We start from the raw sequence: 18695 nt of genomic DNA, 5'->3' as shown, positions 1-18695 counted from the left end.
GGATACACCATGCAAAATTTTAGGGTTATATGGCCATTTATGTAGCTGCAGTACCTTTATATTCACAATTACATCATTCCGCCAAAAGCTTTTTCCAAAAAGGGTGTTTTTTGGCCCCTGAGACCAAACGGGCCAAGTTGGGGGTGGTCATTATCAACTTGTGATGGCCAAAGGTATAAGATAATAGGAAATAATAGTGAAAAAAAGGTAGCAAAAACATCCTGAGGAGTGGACCTGGCTCCCGGCCTAATGTCATTCTGTTTCTCTGCCCCACCTCCACTGCATCCCTTCAGTCCCTCAGCTCCTTCAGTGACTCCGTCCAACTGCTCAGCTCCACCTTGGTCCGTCATCCCTCAGGATACCTTGTCCTGCTAGCTCTTTGTTTCCCGTGCTTCCTTTTTTTATTTCTATTGTCAGGATAATATATAAGAAATGTAACTCACATCTTCCGCAGATTCAACTGCAGGAAAAGCCTGATCATCACCAGCAGTCACCAACAGAAGTGGACACTTTATCCTCCCAACCTGTGTGCATTTCAAAAACAGAAAACTGATATTACAAGAAAATAAAATGAATAAAAACAAGCAAAACAGTCTATATGCATCAACATATTTATATTAACATATACTCACATCTACTTTGACTGGTGGATTTGGGGCAGTTGAAAATATATCTCTGTGAATTACTTGGTTTTCCTTATTCACATGTAGTTTATCTATATTCCTGGAATAAAAAAATGGTGTGCTTATCATTAGTAAAATATTTACAATGACCATATTTACTAAATATTATTGTTATTTAGTAGTGCGAACTAAAATGGCAAATAACTAGAATTATTTAAGTTCACATTATTTCATCATACAGGTGCCCCATAATGTATCTGAACACTTAAGTCAAACTTAAAAAATGAATATTGTATTTGATAACAAATTGTCATTTATTTTAAAGAAAAAATGTTTTGCAATAATACACTTTTTTTTTTAAACAGACATTGGCCCTGTGCTCAAAATATACTTACACACACAAACTTTCTGGTTGTCAAAGGTTAAAATATCCATCTTTAAAACACTGATTATGCTGATAGCATCCCTGTAGTGTCCATCCAAGATAAAGTGTCTCATTCCCCTTCTCAGGTAACCATGGTTACTGTCGTAACCTGAAACATTTTCAAATAACCCTGAAGTGACTTGATTAGTTTGATCAGATGCGTTTAGCTTGGGTTGAAGCTAAACTCTGCAGAGCTGCGGCCCTCCAAGAATAGAGTTTTACACTGCTGTTCTAGTAGCCCCACAGTTGCCAGCTAGGCCTTGGCTAGTTTTAACAGGGTGTGTAGACGTTTTATATCCATTGTAGTTCTATGAAAGAATCTGTTCACTATACATATCACCTATGACACATGGTTGGTGCACCACATTCAAAGTGCGTGGCAACTCTCATTTGGGGAAAAGAGTAAATTTACATAACTTTAAGGTAGTTGATAGTTACATATATCATTAAGGGGAATTACATAAACGCCACATTCAATTTTGGGGCCTGCAGTTCTCCCTAGTACGTTTCTTTCCTGATGGACGGGCATCTTTCTTCTAAACTATGCTGGTATGTGGTAATTCAAAAGCCTCACTGTCACTGACAGTCAGGAAGCGTACAATAAAATGTCAGTTACGAATGTAACTGTCGTTCTATGCAAGCCAGTGACAGAGTTGCAGTACTTTTCTTGCAGAAGTTCTTACACTTTTAAGTGTGAATTAAGTGCTCAAATTGTGGGTCCACAATGCATAATGAAAATAGCAAAACACTTTATAACACCAAAACATATTTTCTGCGATTTCTAGGTCTCACTTTTTCACATCCTTAAAGACTTCAAGGAGGGATTTATCAAAAGGAATCAGGTGAGTTCCGTTGACACACACACAGCACTGGGGCTAAAAGACAATAAAAAGAGACTGACCAAAATAACAATGTAAAATGTAAATAAATAAATAAACTGCATTCAAAGTGTACAATTCTCCTGCAGAGCTACTGTCCTACAGTGTTCAGTAGGGGTGGGAATCTTAAGGCACTTAATGATCCGATCCGATTCCGATTCTGGGAGTAACGATCCGATTCCCAAAACGATTCTTAACATACATTTTTGGTAACTAATTATCCTGCTGTGCAAATACATGAACTTTACATTTTAATCAAAATTGGAGTCATTATGCTTTTTGTTTATAGTTAGAATATCTGTTTGACAGTATTTCCATATAAAAAATGATTATGAAGATTTCTTTCAATACTTTTATTTTATTAACAAAGTTATATTCAGGATTAACAAGCTCTGAATTAAACATTGTAAGCCATACAATTGCAAAGAACAATTCATTAAGAATAAACAGTTCTCAATTTACAACTGTGACAATTTTTCAGTTTCTTTAGAACATTTTAGAGCGGTGTCTCACTAAAATAACGACGTGAGGGCAAACTGTATCGTGGCTCAAGTACCTGTAACATCGTGTGAATCCTTGGTTATCCACAACGGAGTAAAGGCGCAAATCTTTGGCAATAAAACCCACCACTGACTGGGTAATTTGTTTCGCCTTTTCAGAATGCGGTGGAAGCTTTGCTACTTGCACAAGAGTCCTTTGACTGTAACCGGGAGTGTTCATGATTGGAACAGAATGCTGTTTTTCCAGCTCTGAGTGGAACCGGGTAATATGTTTCTTCATATTAGTTGTGTTGCTGAAATATTTGAATTTGGTGCCACAGAATTTGCATACAGTAGCCTATGGCTTTTATCAACAACACCTTTTTCGGTGTCTTCAGAAAATCAAAAATGTTGCCACACAGTCGATTTCAAATGATGGAGCAGGTCGTAGCTTGTCCATTTTATCTTAAATTAAGCCAATTCACCAGCATACGAACGTTCGTCTATCAACGGGTTTTTCCGTTTGGCCAGTGACATCTCATGACGTAATATGACGCGATGATGAAAAAACAGCTTTTTCAACATGGTCAAGGAACAGTGGTGAAGTGGCAGTTTGAATTGAACACAGAATCAATTCTGATTTTTTGAGAATCGATTCTGAATCGTTAGATAATGAATCGCAATGCATCGATGCATCGACCTTTTCTCCCACCCCTAGTGTTCAGATTTAACCCCAAATCAAACACACCTGAACAAGCCAGTCAAGTTGTTCAGGGTTACTCAAAATTTACAGGCAGATGTGTTGGAGTAGGGTTGTAACTGAAGTCTGCAGGATGATTGTTCTCCAGGAGGAGGGTAGGAGACCCCTGGTGTAGACCATGAAGCAAACCTTGATGACCTTGGAGTAGGCCATAATACCGAGTGTGATTATACTTCCTAAAGACAGCCCAAGCACAGCCAGGTGATCCCTCTGTATCATTTGATGATTCTCCAGGATCTGGTATGCTTTCTACAGGAAACATACAAACATAAAAGCACACATCTGTAAAGACTATTATACGGTTCACCGCACAACCCAATGTTGGGTGCGGATTTGCATGCACTCAAACCCACATCGCTTTTTGGGTGAAGGTTGGGGATTTGTACTACCACTGAGAGGCAGTGTTTATATTAAATATTTTGAACTTCCTGCCTTTACAGTGGAGAAAATAATTATTTGATCCCCTGCTGATTTCGTAAGATTGCCCACTTACAAAGAAATGAAGGGTCAATATTTTTTATGGGAGGTTTATTTTAAAGGGATAGTTCACTTTGAAATTAAATTTTGGTATGTTTTTGCTTACCTCAAGGGCATCCAAGATGTCTTAGGCCATCAATGTGTACTTACGATGGGGAATTGTTTAATTTGGACGACGGGGAATTGTTTTAATTTGGACTCTGTGCATGCTCTTTGAGACCGTGACCATAGACCTGCATTAAATGACTGACAGACAAGAACGGTTTGACCTAAAAATATCAAAATTGAAACTACTGCGGAAAAAAAGACACCTACATCTTGGATGCCCTTGAGGTAAGCTAAAACATACCAAAATTTAATTTCAAAGTGAACTATCCCTTTAATGGATAGAGACAGAATATACAACCAAAAAATCCAGAAAAAAAACACACAATACATATAGGTTATAAATTGATTTGCATTTCAGTGAGTGAAATAAATATTTGATCCCCAAGCAAAACATAATTTAGTACTTGGTGGAGAAACCCTTGTTGGCAAGCACAGAGGTAAGACGTTTCTTGTAGTTGGTCACCAGGTTTGTACACATCTCAGGAGGGATTTTGGTCCATTCCTCTTACAGATCCTCTCTAAATCCTTAAGGTTTCTTGGCTGTTGCTTTGCAACTCAAAGTTTCAGCTCCCTCCACAATTACGATAGGATTAAGGTCTGGAGACGGGCTAGGCCACTCCAAGACCTTAATGTGCTTCTTTTTGAGCCACTCCTTTGTTGTCTTGGCGGTATGTTTTGGGTCATTGTCATGCTGAAAGACCCATTCACGACCCATCTTCAGTGTTCTGGCTGCGGGATGGAGGTTCTCGTCCATGATTTCATGGCACATGGCCCCGTCCATCAGCCCCTCATTGCAGTGAAGTCGTCCTGTACTGCTCCTGCAGAGAAACAACCCCATGAGGTGAGATCTTGCATGGAGCTCCAGACCGAGGGCGACTGATGGTTATTTTGTATTTCTTCCATTTCCGAATAATGGCACCAACAGTTGTTTCCTTCTCACCAAGCTTCTTGCTGATGGTCTTTTCATCCATCAAATGCTAATCAATTTATAACCTTTATATAATGTGTTTTCTTCTGGATTTTTTGGTTAATATTCTGTCTCTATCCGTTAAAATAAACCTACCATAAAAATTATAGACCCTTCATTTCTTTGTAAGTGGGCAAAATTACAAAATCAAGTGCAGTGGTGGTCATCAGTCCTACAGTAGCTGCACTGCTCTGGTGGTCATCTGCTCCGCTGTGGGAATCTTCAGTTTCATCTGATTCGCTGTGGTGGTCTCCACCACTGCCGTCATGGCTACCTACTCTGCCTTAGCCACATGCTCTGCCCTGGCAAATTCCTCTGCCTGCTCCACCCTGGCCATCCGCTCTGCATATGTTCCCTGGCCCTCTTCCTCTCCACGGAACTGGCCCGCCATCCCTCCCCCTGGTTTGACTCTGCTCCACCACACACCTGGACTTTTGTTTTGGGGTGGAGTGATGCTCTGACCTAGTGATGCTCTGACCTAGTCCTCTAGTCATCACTATTTGGCCCATGTAAAAAGCACTTTTCGTTTGGCCATTTTTCCTGCTTCCAAGACATGAAATTCAAGAACTCCCTGCTGGGGGAAAAAAAGCAGCTGATCAACTGGTTTTAGCTGGTTGATTAGCTGGTCTCCTTGACCATCTTAACAGCCTGACCATCTAGTGACTCAAATCCCTCTGGCTTGTTTTAGCGTTTTTTTTTTTTTTTTTTTTTTTTTTAAAGGGCTAACCGTTCAATTGCTACCTAATATATCCCAAATATTTAGTACCATTGTAATGATATAATCAATGTTCAATTGAAATCACGGTCAGGTAATGTTGTGGCTAATCAGTGTGTATTAGGCAAATAACAATGCCAGATCACATTAAATCTAATGTCAAGGCTGGCCCACATTGGGAGACTATCAAAAGTTCTAAATTACCTCAAAGAAAGAAATATCAACATCCTGCCATCTTTGCTCTTTTGGACCAAAGTAATCAAGTGCCATGGATGCAAAGCCATGAGATGCAAGCAGGGCAGAGCGGTATTCGATCAAACCACCATCTGCTCCCCACAGGTCCAGCACTCCTGGGTACGGCCCAGGGCCTAAAAAACACACAGCAATTCATTTTTACACACAAGCAATTTTCATGACTTCTTTGACAAAATATCTAATCGATATTAACTCCTAAAGAGACCAGAAAATGTAGCATAAATCTAATCTAAACCTAATCTAAAGTGTAAACTATTATACTCGGTGGAATATACTACAAGATATACTACAAATGATGTGTACTGTATATGTATAAAAGTAATTTACAACACTTTCTGCATTCCCTATCTAAATTGCAAAGTATTCATCACATCTACTGTAAATGTGTTTCATATCCTTTATAGATCTTTATGTTACAAGTTATGTGTCACTTTAGAAATGACGAAATGTTTAAAAAAAAAATCCAGTTTTGAATGTGTAGTCATGTTTTTATTTAATCATTAACTAATAGCTTATAAATTACTTATAACTGAACATCATTATTCCCCATGAGAGAAATTATGTGTTTTGAAAATGTAAAAATGCAGAAAGTTTCATGTGATGGTTAGGTTTAGGGGATGGAATATACAGTTTGTACAGTATAAATACTATAATGTCTATGGAAAGTCCTCATAAAACATGTAAACCCAATGTGTGTGTGTGTGTGTGTGTGTGTACCTGGAGGTAGGAATAGTGTTCCTTGTACTTCTTCCTCGCTGATGTTCACCCTTTTCACACCTGGTGCTACATGCCAGCGCTCTATGACACTTGTTGCCAGGGGTGTTTTCTGGCTGAAGCCTTGAGATAGATGCCCACTGTATACTGAAATATGAACTAACATCGCTGTAAGGACATCCCTCTTACGTATCCTGGAGTAAAGAGTATGTAGTTAGGTAACAAAAGAGAGTGCCAAACTCCTCAAATAAAAAATAAACCTGAATTAAATTTTTATCAATAAAAAGCACACACTATAATATTGTTCTAGTCTAATCTACCTGAGTCCTTGTTGACTTCCTTGTACAGGTCTCATGCTCCACAGCAACCCCATTGGCTCTTTTCCTTCATAAGTGCCTCCCAAACTTTCAGAATTGGTCCCTAAAGTAAATATAATAATAATAATAATAATAATAATAATAATAATAATAATAATAATAAATTCATTACATTTATATAGCGCTTTTCTTGGCACTCAAAGCACTTTACATAGAGGGGGGAATCTCGTCAACCACAAGGTATAATAGGGTATATCCACATCATGTACTTCATGTCAGGATCATTGTTCACTTGAGAAATATACTATAGAATTCCATATCTGTAGAAATCTAGCTAGTTCAGCTGAAGCCACTTAAGTTTTGAAGAAGAAGAAAAAGAAGAAAAAGAAGGTAAAACACAGGGTTTATTTAAAAAGATCAAAATAGGCAGCCAACATGCTAAACAGTGTGCTTGTGCACAGACAACAACTGAATGAAAAGGTGGAACTTAAATACACTGTGAGACAATGACAAACAGCTGTGGTGATTAGTGTTAAGCCTGTTTTATACTTCTGCGTCGGACCTACGCCGAAGCCTCTACGCTGTAGGCAACGCGTTGGTTTTCATTTATACTTCTGCGTCGTTGTCTGCGTTGACGCGCAATTACACTTGCAGAGGGAGCATGTGAAACCCGACGGAGGGGTTCTAGCAGACTATTCACAGCGCTTGTGTCCGCGTAGAGTTGACGCGTTGTTACATTTTTGGAGAGGTGCACGTCAGGGTACGCCGAAGGGTACGCGCGCTACACACAGCCTACGACATAGCTACGGCGTTAGTTCGACGCAGAAGTATAAAACAGGCTTTAGTGTCCATGGTAACTGATGAGTGGCGGGAAACTAGAACAAAGGAACACATTGTGAATAGCGAACACAAACAGAAGGTCCATAAAAACTAAAACAAACAGAACATAATGGTGACAGAACGCCCCCACCCAGTAGGCACGACCTTGCGCCATTACAGAAGAAGTGAATGAATGAATGAATGAATGGATGAATGAGGCATTTACATAGTGCTTTCATATGTACTACTGTAGGCCTACACCCAAGCGCTTTACAATCCAGTCAGGGGATCTCTCCTCAACCACCACCAGTGTGCAGCATCCACTTGGATGATGCGACGGCAGCCACAGTACAACGGCGCCAGGCATTCAAAATTATTCATAAAATAACATATTTGCTCAGCTAAGTGGCAGGTGCATCTCAGGGCTAGCTAGCATGTTAGCTCAGCACACCATCAATTCATGACAATTTATGAGATTAAAACCATGTTTTTGCTCCAAACTTACTTTTTAACGTAAGTCGAGTGTTCTAAATAACCTATGATCTGATGTGGCTTCGGATTCAGTAGCACATTACTGCAGCGGAGTTGGATCCAGATATAAGGGGTGGAGATTGGTAGGTTTAGGGATCAGGGGGTGGAGATGGGTAGGTTTAGGTATATGTAAGGTGGGAGGAGTTGGATCTGGATCCAACTCCTCCCCCTGGATTTCGTGTTCTGCAGTGAGGACCATCTCTTCGGATTCAAAAACCAGACAGAAAGTTTCTTATTTTATAATATTGTGCACATTGATAAAGGCTATGTCTATTAGCACTGCATTATACAAATACACTATTGTACTGAAAATACTCAACATGGCATGAAGAACACAGATAAACCAAACATTGTCACAATGCACGTTATAGCGATCTCTGGAAGGTTTATGTAAGGGTCTTCCTGGAATGTCACATGATATGCCTGTTCATCATCAGTGCCATTTGGGTTTACTAAATGTGCATAGAGCGCCCTCAGGCTGCCAGTATGAATTGAAAACACAATACATCAGAGTATCCAGCACTCAATAATAATTACTCTCTATAGAAATCTGATGTAAATATATGATAATCTATCATTATTTTTCTAGCTAAAAGCTCTGAGGGACGTTGTTTTGTTAAGCACTTTCATGACGACCGTACAGGAGCTTTTTTCTGAATAGCGGCTGGTGGTCATAACTCATATTAAAGTGCATCTTGCAGATTAGTCAATGTATAGAAAAATAATGTAGGAACTAGATTTAAATATAAATATATACTTATAAAACGCTATTAAGGCTTCTAGAGTCGTTTTTTTGAGAAAATTTTACTTCCGCATCTGAAAACCGCCGGAAGTGACGTAACAGGAGGGAGTGCGGTCAAAGTAAACAATAGGAAAGCAATGGATCGCAATGACAGTTCGGACGCTAAGGAAATTGTAAATGTTTACTCGTATGACGGACCTCAGCCATATAAGTTAATTATGAGCCTGCTAGGCCAGGATTAGGCAGAACAAGAAATTGAGTTGTGGTGTGAGGAGACCAGGACAGGTGTCTTGATGAGAGACATATAGATATATCCACGTTAGCCGACGATATGTATAACAACACTATACTCCGATCACAATATTGTACAGATTATTATCATGTATCAGGCAATAGCAAAGTATTGGACCCTTAATATCTGCATGTGTTGTTTCAGCCATTAGGAGAAAGTTTCCAGAGAAAGAGGGACTTTATAAAGGCTTTGAATGGTCCCATTTTGGTGACAATGAATAAAAAAATAATCACAACTGTCTTACTATATAAAAACTTTATAAGTAGAAACAGCCAACACAAACATATAAGTGGTTTTGTACAGATTGAAAATGAATTATAGAACTATTTATAATAATAATACGTTTCGGCTGCAGACTAATAACAAACACATAAATGCATTACATTACAAGTTTATGTAGGATATGTTCATGAATTAAATTAAGACAAGGCACATCTTGTAAAACAGATTTACAATGAGTGATCTCTGACGGATCCGTGAACATGATGTTTCCTACCAGCGCCTGAACCACATTCTGACGACGGACCGGGCGACCCGATGAAGATGCTGTGACAGTGTGCACATATCGCCGTCATCATATAACTCCATCATATCGCAGGGATTATAATCATCCAGTCTATAGTGAACGCTACACACTACCATGTTTTTCGAAGCAGATGCAGAAGTGAAGTCCCGTCTTTTCACCTGCACATAACGCAGCCAGGCACGGAAGATAGCACCATCCTGAATTGCAATCTTCCGGAAACCTGTGGACTCGAAGTCCTGACAGGCCATAATTCACAATAATTTACCACGACAATGATTAATTGAAATACAATAACCACCGAAAACACACTGAATCACGACCACTCTCACTGAACACCAACCTACTCTGCACTAAGTGAACGCAGAGCCCGGCAAACGACTCCCTCTCATGACGTAATATGACGCGATGATGAAAAAACAGGTTTTTCAACATGGTCAAGGAAATTGTCACGTTTCTACTAAATTTGTGCCCATGTCTTGCAAAACAATTTTAAATCCTGCATTAACTTTTCATATGGTATTTTCAAACAAGTTTATATATTAATTTTGAAAGAAAAAAAACCTGCAAGATGCCCTTTAAAGGTATCGACTAATTTTTTCATTTTCATATCTCCTGACACAAATTAAGACATAACTGTCACTATGAATTTCTCAGAATAAAATAGAGGTCAAATACTGAAGCTTGAGTATTAGATCTTTTTTATGATGTATAGTTTGTCAAGGTAATAACATTAAATCTAACAGTATCTTTGAACTAATTTAAAGAACGATTTAGCTCCTTCCACAAGGAAACTTTACGCTTTAAAGTGGAATGTATTCGCTTTATGGTGGAGAGAACGCCAGTTGAACCCAGTTAACTGCCCAGTAGCTTCAGTGGCTGTTTCTCTGATGGCTTTTCCCCGTCCATACTTAAGGTCTATGTGGCGGAAATAGCTGCCTTTCACACGCCTTTAAGCGGTGGCCCTCTGAGGAAACACCAACTAATTGTTTGTTTCCTTTCATAGTGCTTGGAGGATGAGGCCTGTCATCCAAGCCAGGGTTCCTGTTCCTGTTCCTGTTCCAGGGCAGTGTTTCTTGAGGAGTTATCCCTGGCACTCTTCGAATCCATTGATAGGGTGTCTGAGAAGTTTTTTGCTTTCAAAGTGGCCTTCCTGCAAGCTATTACATTCCTGAAAAGAGTTGGTGACCTGCAGGCTCTATCTGTTGCTCCCTCCGGCATCGAGTTCGACTTGCTTCGACCTATCAGAAGCTAGCTCTGTTGTGTGCCGGCTCCCTTTGTAGCTTCTGTGTACGCCGTAATGTGACATCATGACGCAACACCAATTGAGATTGGACAAGTTCCACACGTGCTTCAGATGCTATCACGCTGGAGGCGTTCCCCAAATTGTCGTCTTCAACGCAACGTCTCATTCCCTTCTCAGGGACAAGGGCTACAGTCATAACCCGAGAAGCTATCTTTAATAACCTTACTGTCATCTCATCACCGTCTTCTTAGTCATAGGAAAAAAGCTCATCTACGAACATTTTTCATAGTTTTCATTAATGAATTAAACACTAATGAAGCGGTGTGCTCAAAGGCAAGCAGTGAAGGATTTTATTACTGCTTTATGCAAACTCAATGTACACTGTGAGTTCGGCGACCATACGGACAAGATGAAACAAGCTCAACTAGTGGAGAAAGCATTCTCTGCACACATTTGGGTGCATCTACCAACTAAGTATTCTCGTAAGCGTAGAATCTGCCATTTAGAATACATACGAGCGAGTCGCTCGAATGGCGGCAGCCATGTTGCGTCTCCATCTTGAAAATACATTAGCCAAAGAGGGACATACCTGGGAATTCAAGCTTTGCCTTTCGCGCTTTTGCGAGGGGGAGATTACTCGCTACTGCCGGCAGATTTGAAATAATACGGCCACCGTAGGAGTTAAAACACCCTCAGAATGGGAGGGGCTAGAAAGTAATATTCAGTTGGTCGTCATAAACAATTTCACCGCCAGATGGGAAAAAATCCTACACAGTGTAGCTTTAAATGCATGAGCTGTGGAAAAAGTGAGACATTTCATGAGGATTTGCCGCTCAGAAAAGAAAGTGCAATCGTTCCATGCCCCAGAGCTTGAAGTTCCTGAAATTGTGCACATACTCGAAGTTGACAGGAAACTGATGTGCAACAAAATAAAATACACTGTGCACATCAGAATTGAGAATGTGATCCCTGTTGTCATGATTGTGTATGGATGCACTGCAAATGAGATTGATTGTAATTTGCAGGCTGTTTTAATGATAGCCTTAAGTTGAATTGAGCGAAATGCAAGTTTGGTTGCAAAAGCCTTCAATATTTGGGACACACTATTTCTGCTTGCTACTTGCCAAAAACAGTCCCATTCTGGCTATTCTAAAAGCACCCACCCCCACAAAACCTTCAAAATTGCAGAAATTTTTAGGACTGATGTCCTGGTACTTGCGTTTCGTGTGTCAAACTATTCTTAGGAGGTCGAGCCAATGAGTGCATGCTGAAAAACAGTTGGCAAATTCAGCTGGACTGATGCCTCAGACAATGGAATAAGGGCTGTGCTAACAGAGATTTATGCTTATGGTTCTGAGCGTACTGTCACATTTGCTTTGGCATTGTGGAGAAAGAGTCCCTAGCCTGCATTTGGGCTGTGGAGCAGTAGCGAACATGTTTGTGGGTCTTGTGGTTCATGCTTAAAATGGACCATGATGCTCTAACTACCCTGTAAGTAAAACTGTCAAATATTTGTGAATTCCAGTTTAACTATGAATAACTTCATGTCTTTAAAAAAATAATTATTTGGGCCTGTCTGACATGTGTCCAACCTTACATCAACCAAGTTTCTCAGTATGCTGATTTTTTTCTTTTTTTTCTTTTTTCATTTACAACAAAATCCTGGCTCTGAACAGATTTCAGATTTCAGTTTCCAACCAAATTCAAGATCAACAGCATTTTCATTGTGCTTTATGAATAGAACTGCACAGGACAACTCTATGGGCCCTATCTTGCAACCAGCGCAATTGACTTTGTACACCGACGCATGTATCATTCCTATTTTGCACCCGCGCACAGCGGACTTTTCCCTCCACCGACGCACGTCGGTAAACTAGGAAATACCCTTGCGCTCCCCGGGGCGGTTCAGCGCAAAGAGGAGGCGTGTTCCAGCGCAAACGTTCCCTGATGCTATTTTGCAGGTTTAGAAAACAATTCCGCCACTGACCAGAAAAAAACCTAGTCTAAAGTCAGTGGCGCGTTGCGCATATTATTCATATGCTATTTTAAGGGCGCATGCTTGGCCATAATCAATGTAGCGTGTGCACAACGCGCATACACTTTGATTCTCTCATCTACACAGAAGCAGCAGTTTTCATTTTTGCAAATCATAGGTTATTACAATAGATAGATAGATAGATAGATAGATAGATAGATAGATAGACAGTTTATTATAAAAGCATACATCTAGCTTACACATTTACCCAAATTATCATACGCCTGTTTAACCGAAGTTAATTTGGGTCGGTTTCTCCTACCCCCAATGACACTTCTCTGTGTTTTACGGCCCTGACGAGAACGTCGGTCTCCTTGGCTGTGAACCGCTGCTGGCGCGCGCCTGGCAAATCCACCGTTATAATAGGAATCCGCCATAGAACAAGCGCGTCTGCTCTTAAAGGGAATGTGAGATGTCGCTCTGATTGGTTTATTTCACGTTACGCCCAAACCACACCTATGAATAATGAAGCTACTTCAGAACAGCTTTTTAGATTTGCGTCGGGCACAAGAGTCATTTATCCCCGCCGGTATAATAGCAACAGCGCCCAAGACCCGCCCACAAAGTTACTTGCGTTTCGCGCTTGATACATGCTGTTTCAGATCGTTAAAATAGGGCCCTATGTGTGTCACATCATACAATGTGAGTGATGCTTTGCTCTGTACACGCAAGTCTCAGGAGACGTTACAGTAACTCAAAGTAATAGAGATTTGAGCTGTGTGTCATCTACACCTTTTAGTAACAGTAACAATAACTATCATAACAATAGATAACAAAAAAACAGATTTTGTCATGACCAAGAAATTCAGTGAAATTGTGGTTACTATTGTAAGTAAAAAAGTCATGCATTACTACACAGTACTACGCACCAGTAACTGTTCCATGCTCATTACTCATGTAGTGTCCAAATGCTTCCCAGATGCTATTGTCCTCAGATTTTAGTAGAGAGTGTAGTGTCACCATTTGACTTGGTCGTAAATTTGTTACAACAATTTGAAACATCTCATCCACCAGCCCTCGACTGGGCTGGACAGAGATCAGTGGACATGTCCTCGTCTGAGTGCTCACAGTCCTGTACAGAGATTACAGGAGAGACATGAAATGTGATTCGACAGTCATGGTTACTACAACCTGGTTTTGTATGGAAAAGAACATTTTCTTTGAAAATAACAGCAATATGCAATATCTCCACCTATGGTTGCTTCTCCATTCTCTTCTTTCTGGATAGCACTGTTTTGTCCTATTTTTGCAATATGTTGCAGTTTATCAGTATTTTGCATTGACATGTTTTTACACTTCAACACACCTGGCTGCTTCTCAAAGCATTTTAATTCTTAATCTCAGGTTTACTGTAGGTGTCAGGCTGACAATACCAAATAAATACAACCTTATTTAGTTTCCAACTGGGTTAAGCAGTATTACTTGTCTGCTGAAGATCAAGAGACAATTATCCAAAAACGTCAGGACTTATGTAAGAAAATAACTGTATTTAAACAACTGAGGAGCACCTGCTTCCGACATCTACTATACATTTTATGTACAGTGCTATGCATAAGTTTAGACACCCATGCTAAAGTTGACTAAAAAGAGGAATAAAAAATCATCTTTTGGAAATTGAACTTAATGCCTTAATTTAGAAAATGAGGAAAAATCCAACCTTTAAGGACACCAATTTTCTTTGTGAATGAATAATGTATCATAAATAAATAAATGTTCTTCCTTAAAATACAGGGTGCATAAGTCTGGACACCCCTATGTTAAATTCCCATAGAGGCAGGCAGATTTTTATTTTTAAAGGCCAGTTACTTCATGGATCCAGGATACTATGCATCCTGATAAAGTTCCCTTGGCCTCTGGAATTAAAATAGCCCCACATCATCTCATAGCCTTCACCATACCTAGAGATTGGCATGGAGTACTTTCCATAAGATCATCTCTCAATGCAAATCAAACTAGCTATTAGGCTATGTAACGACTATGGCTCGATGGGTAAAAATGGACTTTTAATTTATATACTAATTAAAAGTGAAAACACTTTCTAAGTCCCACAGACTTGGCAGACTCTGTAACTGAATCCCTTGTACGACCCACTTCCCCCTTTCCACAGTGTGAGCTTCAAAGACATTACTCACATGCCGATCTCAACAGAAAACCCGCTCTGAATCACACACACACCAAACCACTCTGAAACCCCTAAAATACAAGTTACACACACACGCATGAATCATTATCAAAATGTTTTTATGTAGTTTTCTTGTCTATGGGATGTGATGGGATAAATTGAGATAGTTATGCACCTCTGCAGATGTAATGGACACGTGTGTTGATACATTTGAGATGTATCTGTTTCATTAACTGATATTAATGTCGGGTGTGATATCTTACGTATCGTACTGAGCTTCTTTATACAGAAATATAAACTATATTCCGCACAAATGTTATTCCTAGACACAATGTGGTATTAAAGTTTTAATGCATTTTTCTGTGTACGATCAGAAGAGGCGTTCCTTCACAAACAATGAAACGCTCCCGCCTCAGAACCGAAAGATTTCATTGGGTCCCGTCATCAAACGGGGCGTTACCCCGCGCTGCTTTAAAACCACAACACAAGCAGACGCTCGCTCTCTCTGCGCTCATACTCTCTCACCCTCGGGACTCCGAACTCTGAACTCTGCACTCTCACCCCTCCCTGCACCAAAGGCAGCGGAGCGGGAAAAGGCACCGGGCCTTCATCCAAACCAACCGCGGATGTAGAAATCCAGTCTCGTCCTGTAACCAAGTTTTCTCGCCCTTCCCGCACCGGGAAGAGACTTCCGTACCTCTCGGTAATGTTACGATCAGTAAGTTTTTAAGAACTTCACGCGAAACGCAAGCCTACAAATCGATGAGACACGGTCCAGCCAAGATATGCACGTGGTCCCGAAGCCCAGCTTCACACAGACAAAGGAACAGAATCGCAAGTAACGTATCAAATGATCTCTCTCGAAGCGGCTTTCACAGTTGTCTCTTAAAAGGTTCTGTTTGTGAATTACCATACTTTCTCCCTCACTTTCTTCCTATTTTCATTCTGATCAAGTCATGTTTATGTTTGTTTGTTTAAACGTTCGTGTGTCTTGTGTAATTTTACGTACGTAGATTAGCCTATATTACTTCCTATATGCATATAATCCTTTGTGTGTCATTTTTGATTAAATAAATCTTTTATACTTTGACTGACTCTGTGTTACAATCCCACCAATGTAATTGTCAATGAAATTGCGATAAGATCTGGCTACTAGCTCTTTATTTTGATTCATAAACCCAGCAATTTGCATCCACGGCCAGGAGAGAATTTGTCTGAGGTTTGATAATATAAATATTCCTTCTTAACTGGTATAATCAAAGTATTCGCTGGTCGAATGACTGATGAGAGACCAGTTATAGAACGAAATATTTTTGATAATTAGCAGGTAATGTAATAGCATATGTGAAATTTATGAATTATGACTATGAGTTATGATTTTAATATTTCCCCAAATTTGAATATTGCTCGAGCTAATATTTCATATATGACCTAATTACGATTGTTACCTATAAACGTTACAGCTAACTGAAATAAAACCATGCCAATCTCTAGGTATGGTGAAGGCTATGTGATGATGTGGGGCTATTTTAATTCCAAAGGTCAAGGGAACTTTATCAGGATGCATAGTATCCTGGATCCATGAAGTAACTGGCCTTTAAAAATAAAAATCTGCCTGCCTCTATGGGAATTTAACATAGGGGTGTCCAAACTTATGCATCCTGTATTTTAAGGAAGAATATTTATTTATTTACGATACATTATTCATTCACAAAGAAAATTGGTGTCCTTAAAGGTTGGATTTTTCCACATTTTTTAAATTAAGGCATTAAGTTCAGTTTCCACAAGATGATTTTTTATTCCTCTTTTTAGTCAACTTTAGCATGGGTGTCTAAACTTATGCATAGCACTATATTTCTCTTCTGCATAATTATGGTTGCCATTCGGATCAATCAAATGCAAACAACTCCATATACTCTGATAATTTCAGGTGTTTTAGATTTCAGACTCTGATCATTGTGTTACACTGTGCATTTAGAAACAAAATTCAACATTGAATTTATGTAAATCAAATGACTTACCTTAAGGAAATCAGGTTGCTCACACAGTTTACTTGTTTAAATGCTGTCACGCATGTCATAGACAACAGTTTATAGTTAAAAAATGCTGCAGTAAAACTCCTCATAATGTTGTGACAGTTCTCCAGGGCAGGAAAGAGAAGACAGGGTTTTCACAGTTTTCTCAACAAAACAAACACTGATGCTTCAATGTAACAGTTCCTTTGCCTTTATTCTCCACAAAGACCTCTCTCACCTTTTCCAGTTACAGTTGCAGCGTCTTATATCCTGTCTCTCCATGACAGTTAATGGAATGGGAAACAGGTGTTAATCATGCTGCACATGACATGTGATAACTGACCACTCCTCTCCTGGCTCAAGTCTGATGAAGACACTGTGTGCTCAAAACGTCACCTTTGTGAAAGTCTGTCAATAAATTTCTATATTTGTAGCCGTGGTGTGCCAACTTTATACTTTTATAATTCAACATGGCATACTTACAATGGTATTCTAATTACACTTACAAAATATATACATTTGCAATAGCATGTCATATAGGCTACAGTAAATTAGATATATTTAGTTTAAGAACAATAAAAATAAAATAAAAAGCAAAGTCAAGTCACCTTTATTTATATAGCGCTTTTTACAATACAGATTGTTTCAAAGCATCTACAGTGATAACAGGAAAACAACGCAACAAATTTTGTTTTGGCTGTACAGGTCTAAAAGAAAATAGTGTCATAGTCCAGTTTAAGTAAGTTCAGTGATGGTTAATTTTTGTTGTAAAAAAATTAACTTATAATTTAGTTAATTTATCTGTACAGCTGCTCTGGAGAAAACAGTGATGTCATTGTCTAGCTCAGTTCAGTTCAATGGTGTCAATGCAGGCAGATCAATAATATTGTTGAATATTAAGTGTCCCTAACTAAGCAAGGTGTCAGGTGACAGAATGGAGAAAAAACCTTGGGAGAAACCAGGCTCAGTCGGGGGGCCAGTTCTCCTCTAGCCAACGAACGAACAATGTATGATTATGATTCTGTCATATCACACAAGGCGAGGAAGCAATAATGCAAGTAAAACGTATATTTATTAGTAGTTGCAAAGAGTCAGATGTAACAGGACAAACACAGTGGCAATTGGGTGGCGCAGGGACCTCGACAGGCAACACAGATGATGATGGTGGTGAATGGTGAAATCCGTGAATGATCCAGACGAAGAACGAGGAACAAACTGTAGCCGCGTTTCCATTACCCTTCAAATTGCGAAAATTGAAATTGCGAATTGAAAATACGCTTAATGGAAAAACGTCAATTTCGCAAAAACTCCCATTTATCGCAAAAAAGTTTTTACGCTCTCATGAGGTGGTTTTTCAGGCAATTTGAAAAAGGAATATTTCGCAAAACTGCAATGGAAACAGATGAGAAACAGATCCACGACGTTTTAGTGAGACAAGCCGAACTGATAGACCAGCGGTTAGCTCTTGAAACATCACGCGCCGATGCACACAAATCAGAGATTAACGTTACTAACCCGCTGATTCCGACCTCGTCTACTCCGTGCGTTACTCAGCATCGGTCCCGACCCACCCAGCACCAGACGTCATTAAGACGTTGTTTTTTGGGCTAAATCAAGTCGGCCCGTCATAGTCTTCATTTAGCCCAAACATAG

The 18695-nt window shown here is 39.6% G+C and overlaps 1 protein-coding gene across 1 annotated transcript in view; it reads right to left on the bottom strand.

The window, feature by feature from the left end:
• Positions 1–17315, bottom strand: part of LOC308689057 (peroxisomal succinyl-coenzyme A thioesterase-like) — a 32437-nt gene extending 15122 nt beyond the window's left edge. Inside the window, exons 1-9 of the mRNA XM_081362606.1 lie at positions 17049–17315; positions 13775–13977; positions 6721–6820; positions 6404–6594; positions 5636–5799; positions 3294–3413; positions 1840–1922; positions 633–723; positions 444–524 (exon numbers count right to left, since the gene is read on the bottom strand). Of these exons, the coding sequence (XP_081218732.1) occupies positions 444–524; positions 633–723; positions 1840–1922; positions 3294–3413; positions 5636–5799; positions 6404–6594; positions 6721–6820; positions 13775–13977; positions 17049–17152 (1137 nt within the window). The 5' untranslated portion in view covers positions 17153–17315. The remainder of the gene's footprint in view (positions 1–443; positions 525–632; positions 724–1839; positions 1923–3293; positions 3414–5635; positions 5800–6403; positions 6595–6720; positions 6821–13774; positions 13978–17048) is intronic.
• Positions 17316–18695: the final 1380 nt, after the last annotated feature.

This window comes from Scardinius erythrophthalmus (assembly GCF_964197995.2).
Source record: "Scardinius erythrophthalmus genome assembly, chromosome: 4".
Taxonomy (NCBI): domain Eukaryota; kingdom Metazoa; phylum Chordata; class Actinopteri; order Cypriniformes; family Leuciscidae; genus Scardinius; species Scardinius erythrophthalmus.
Note: the sequence above shows the minus strand (reverse complement) of the source record. Positions and strands in the feature narration are given on the sequence as shown.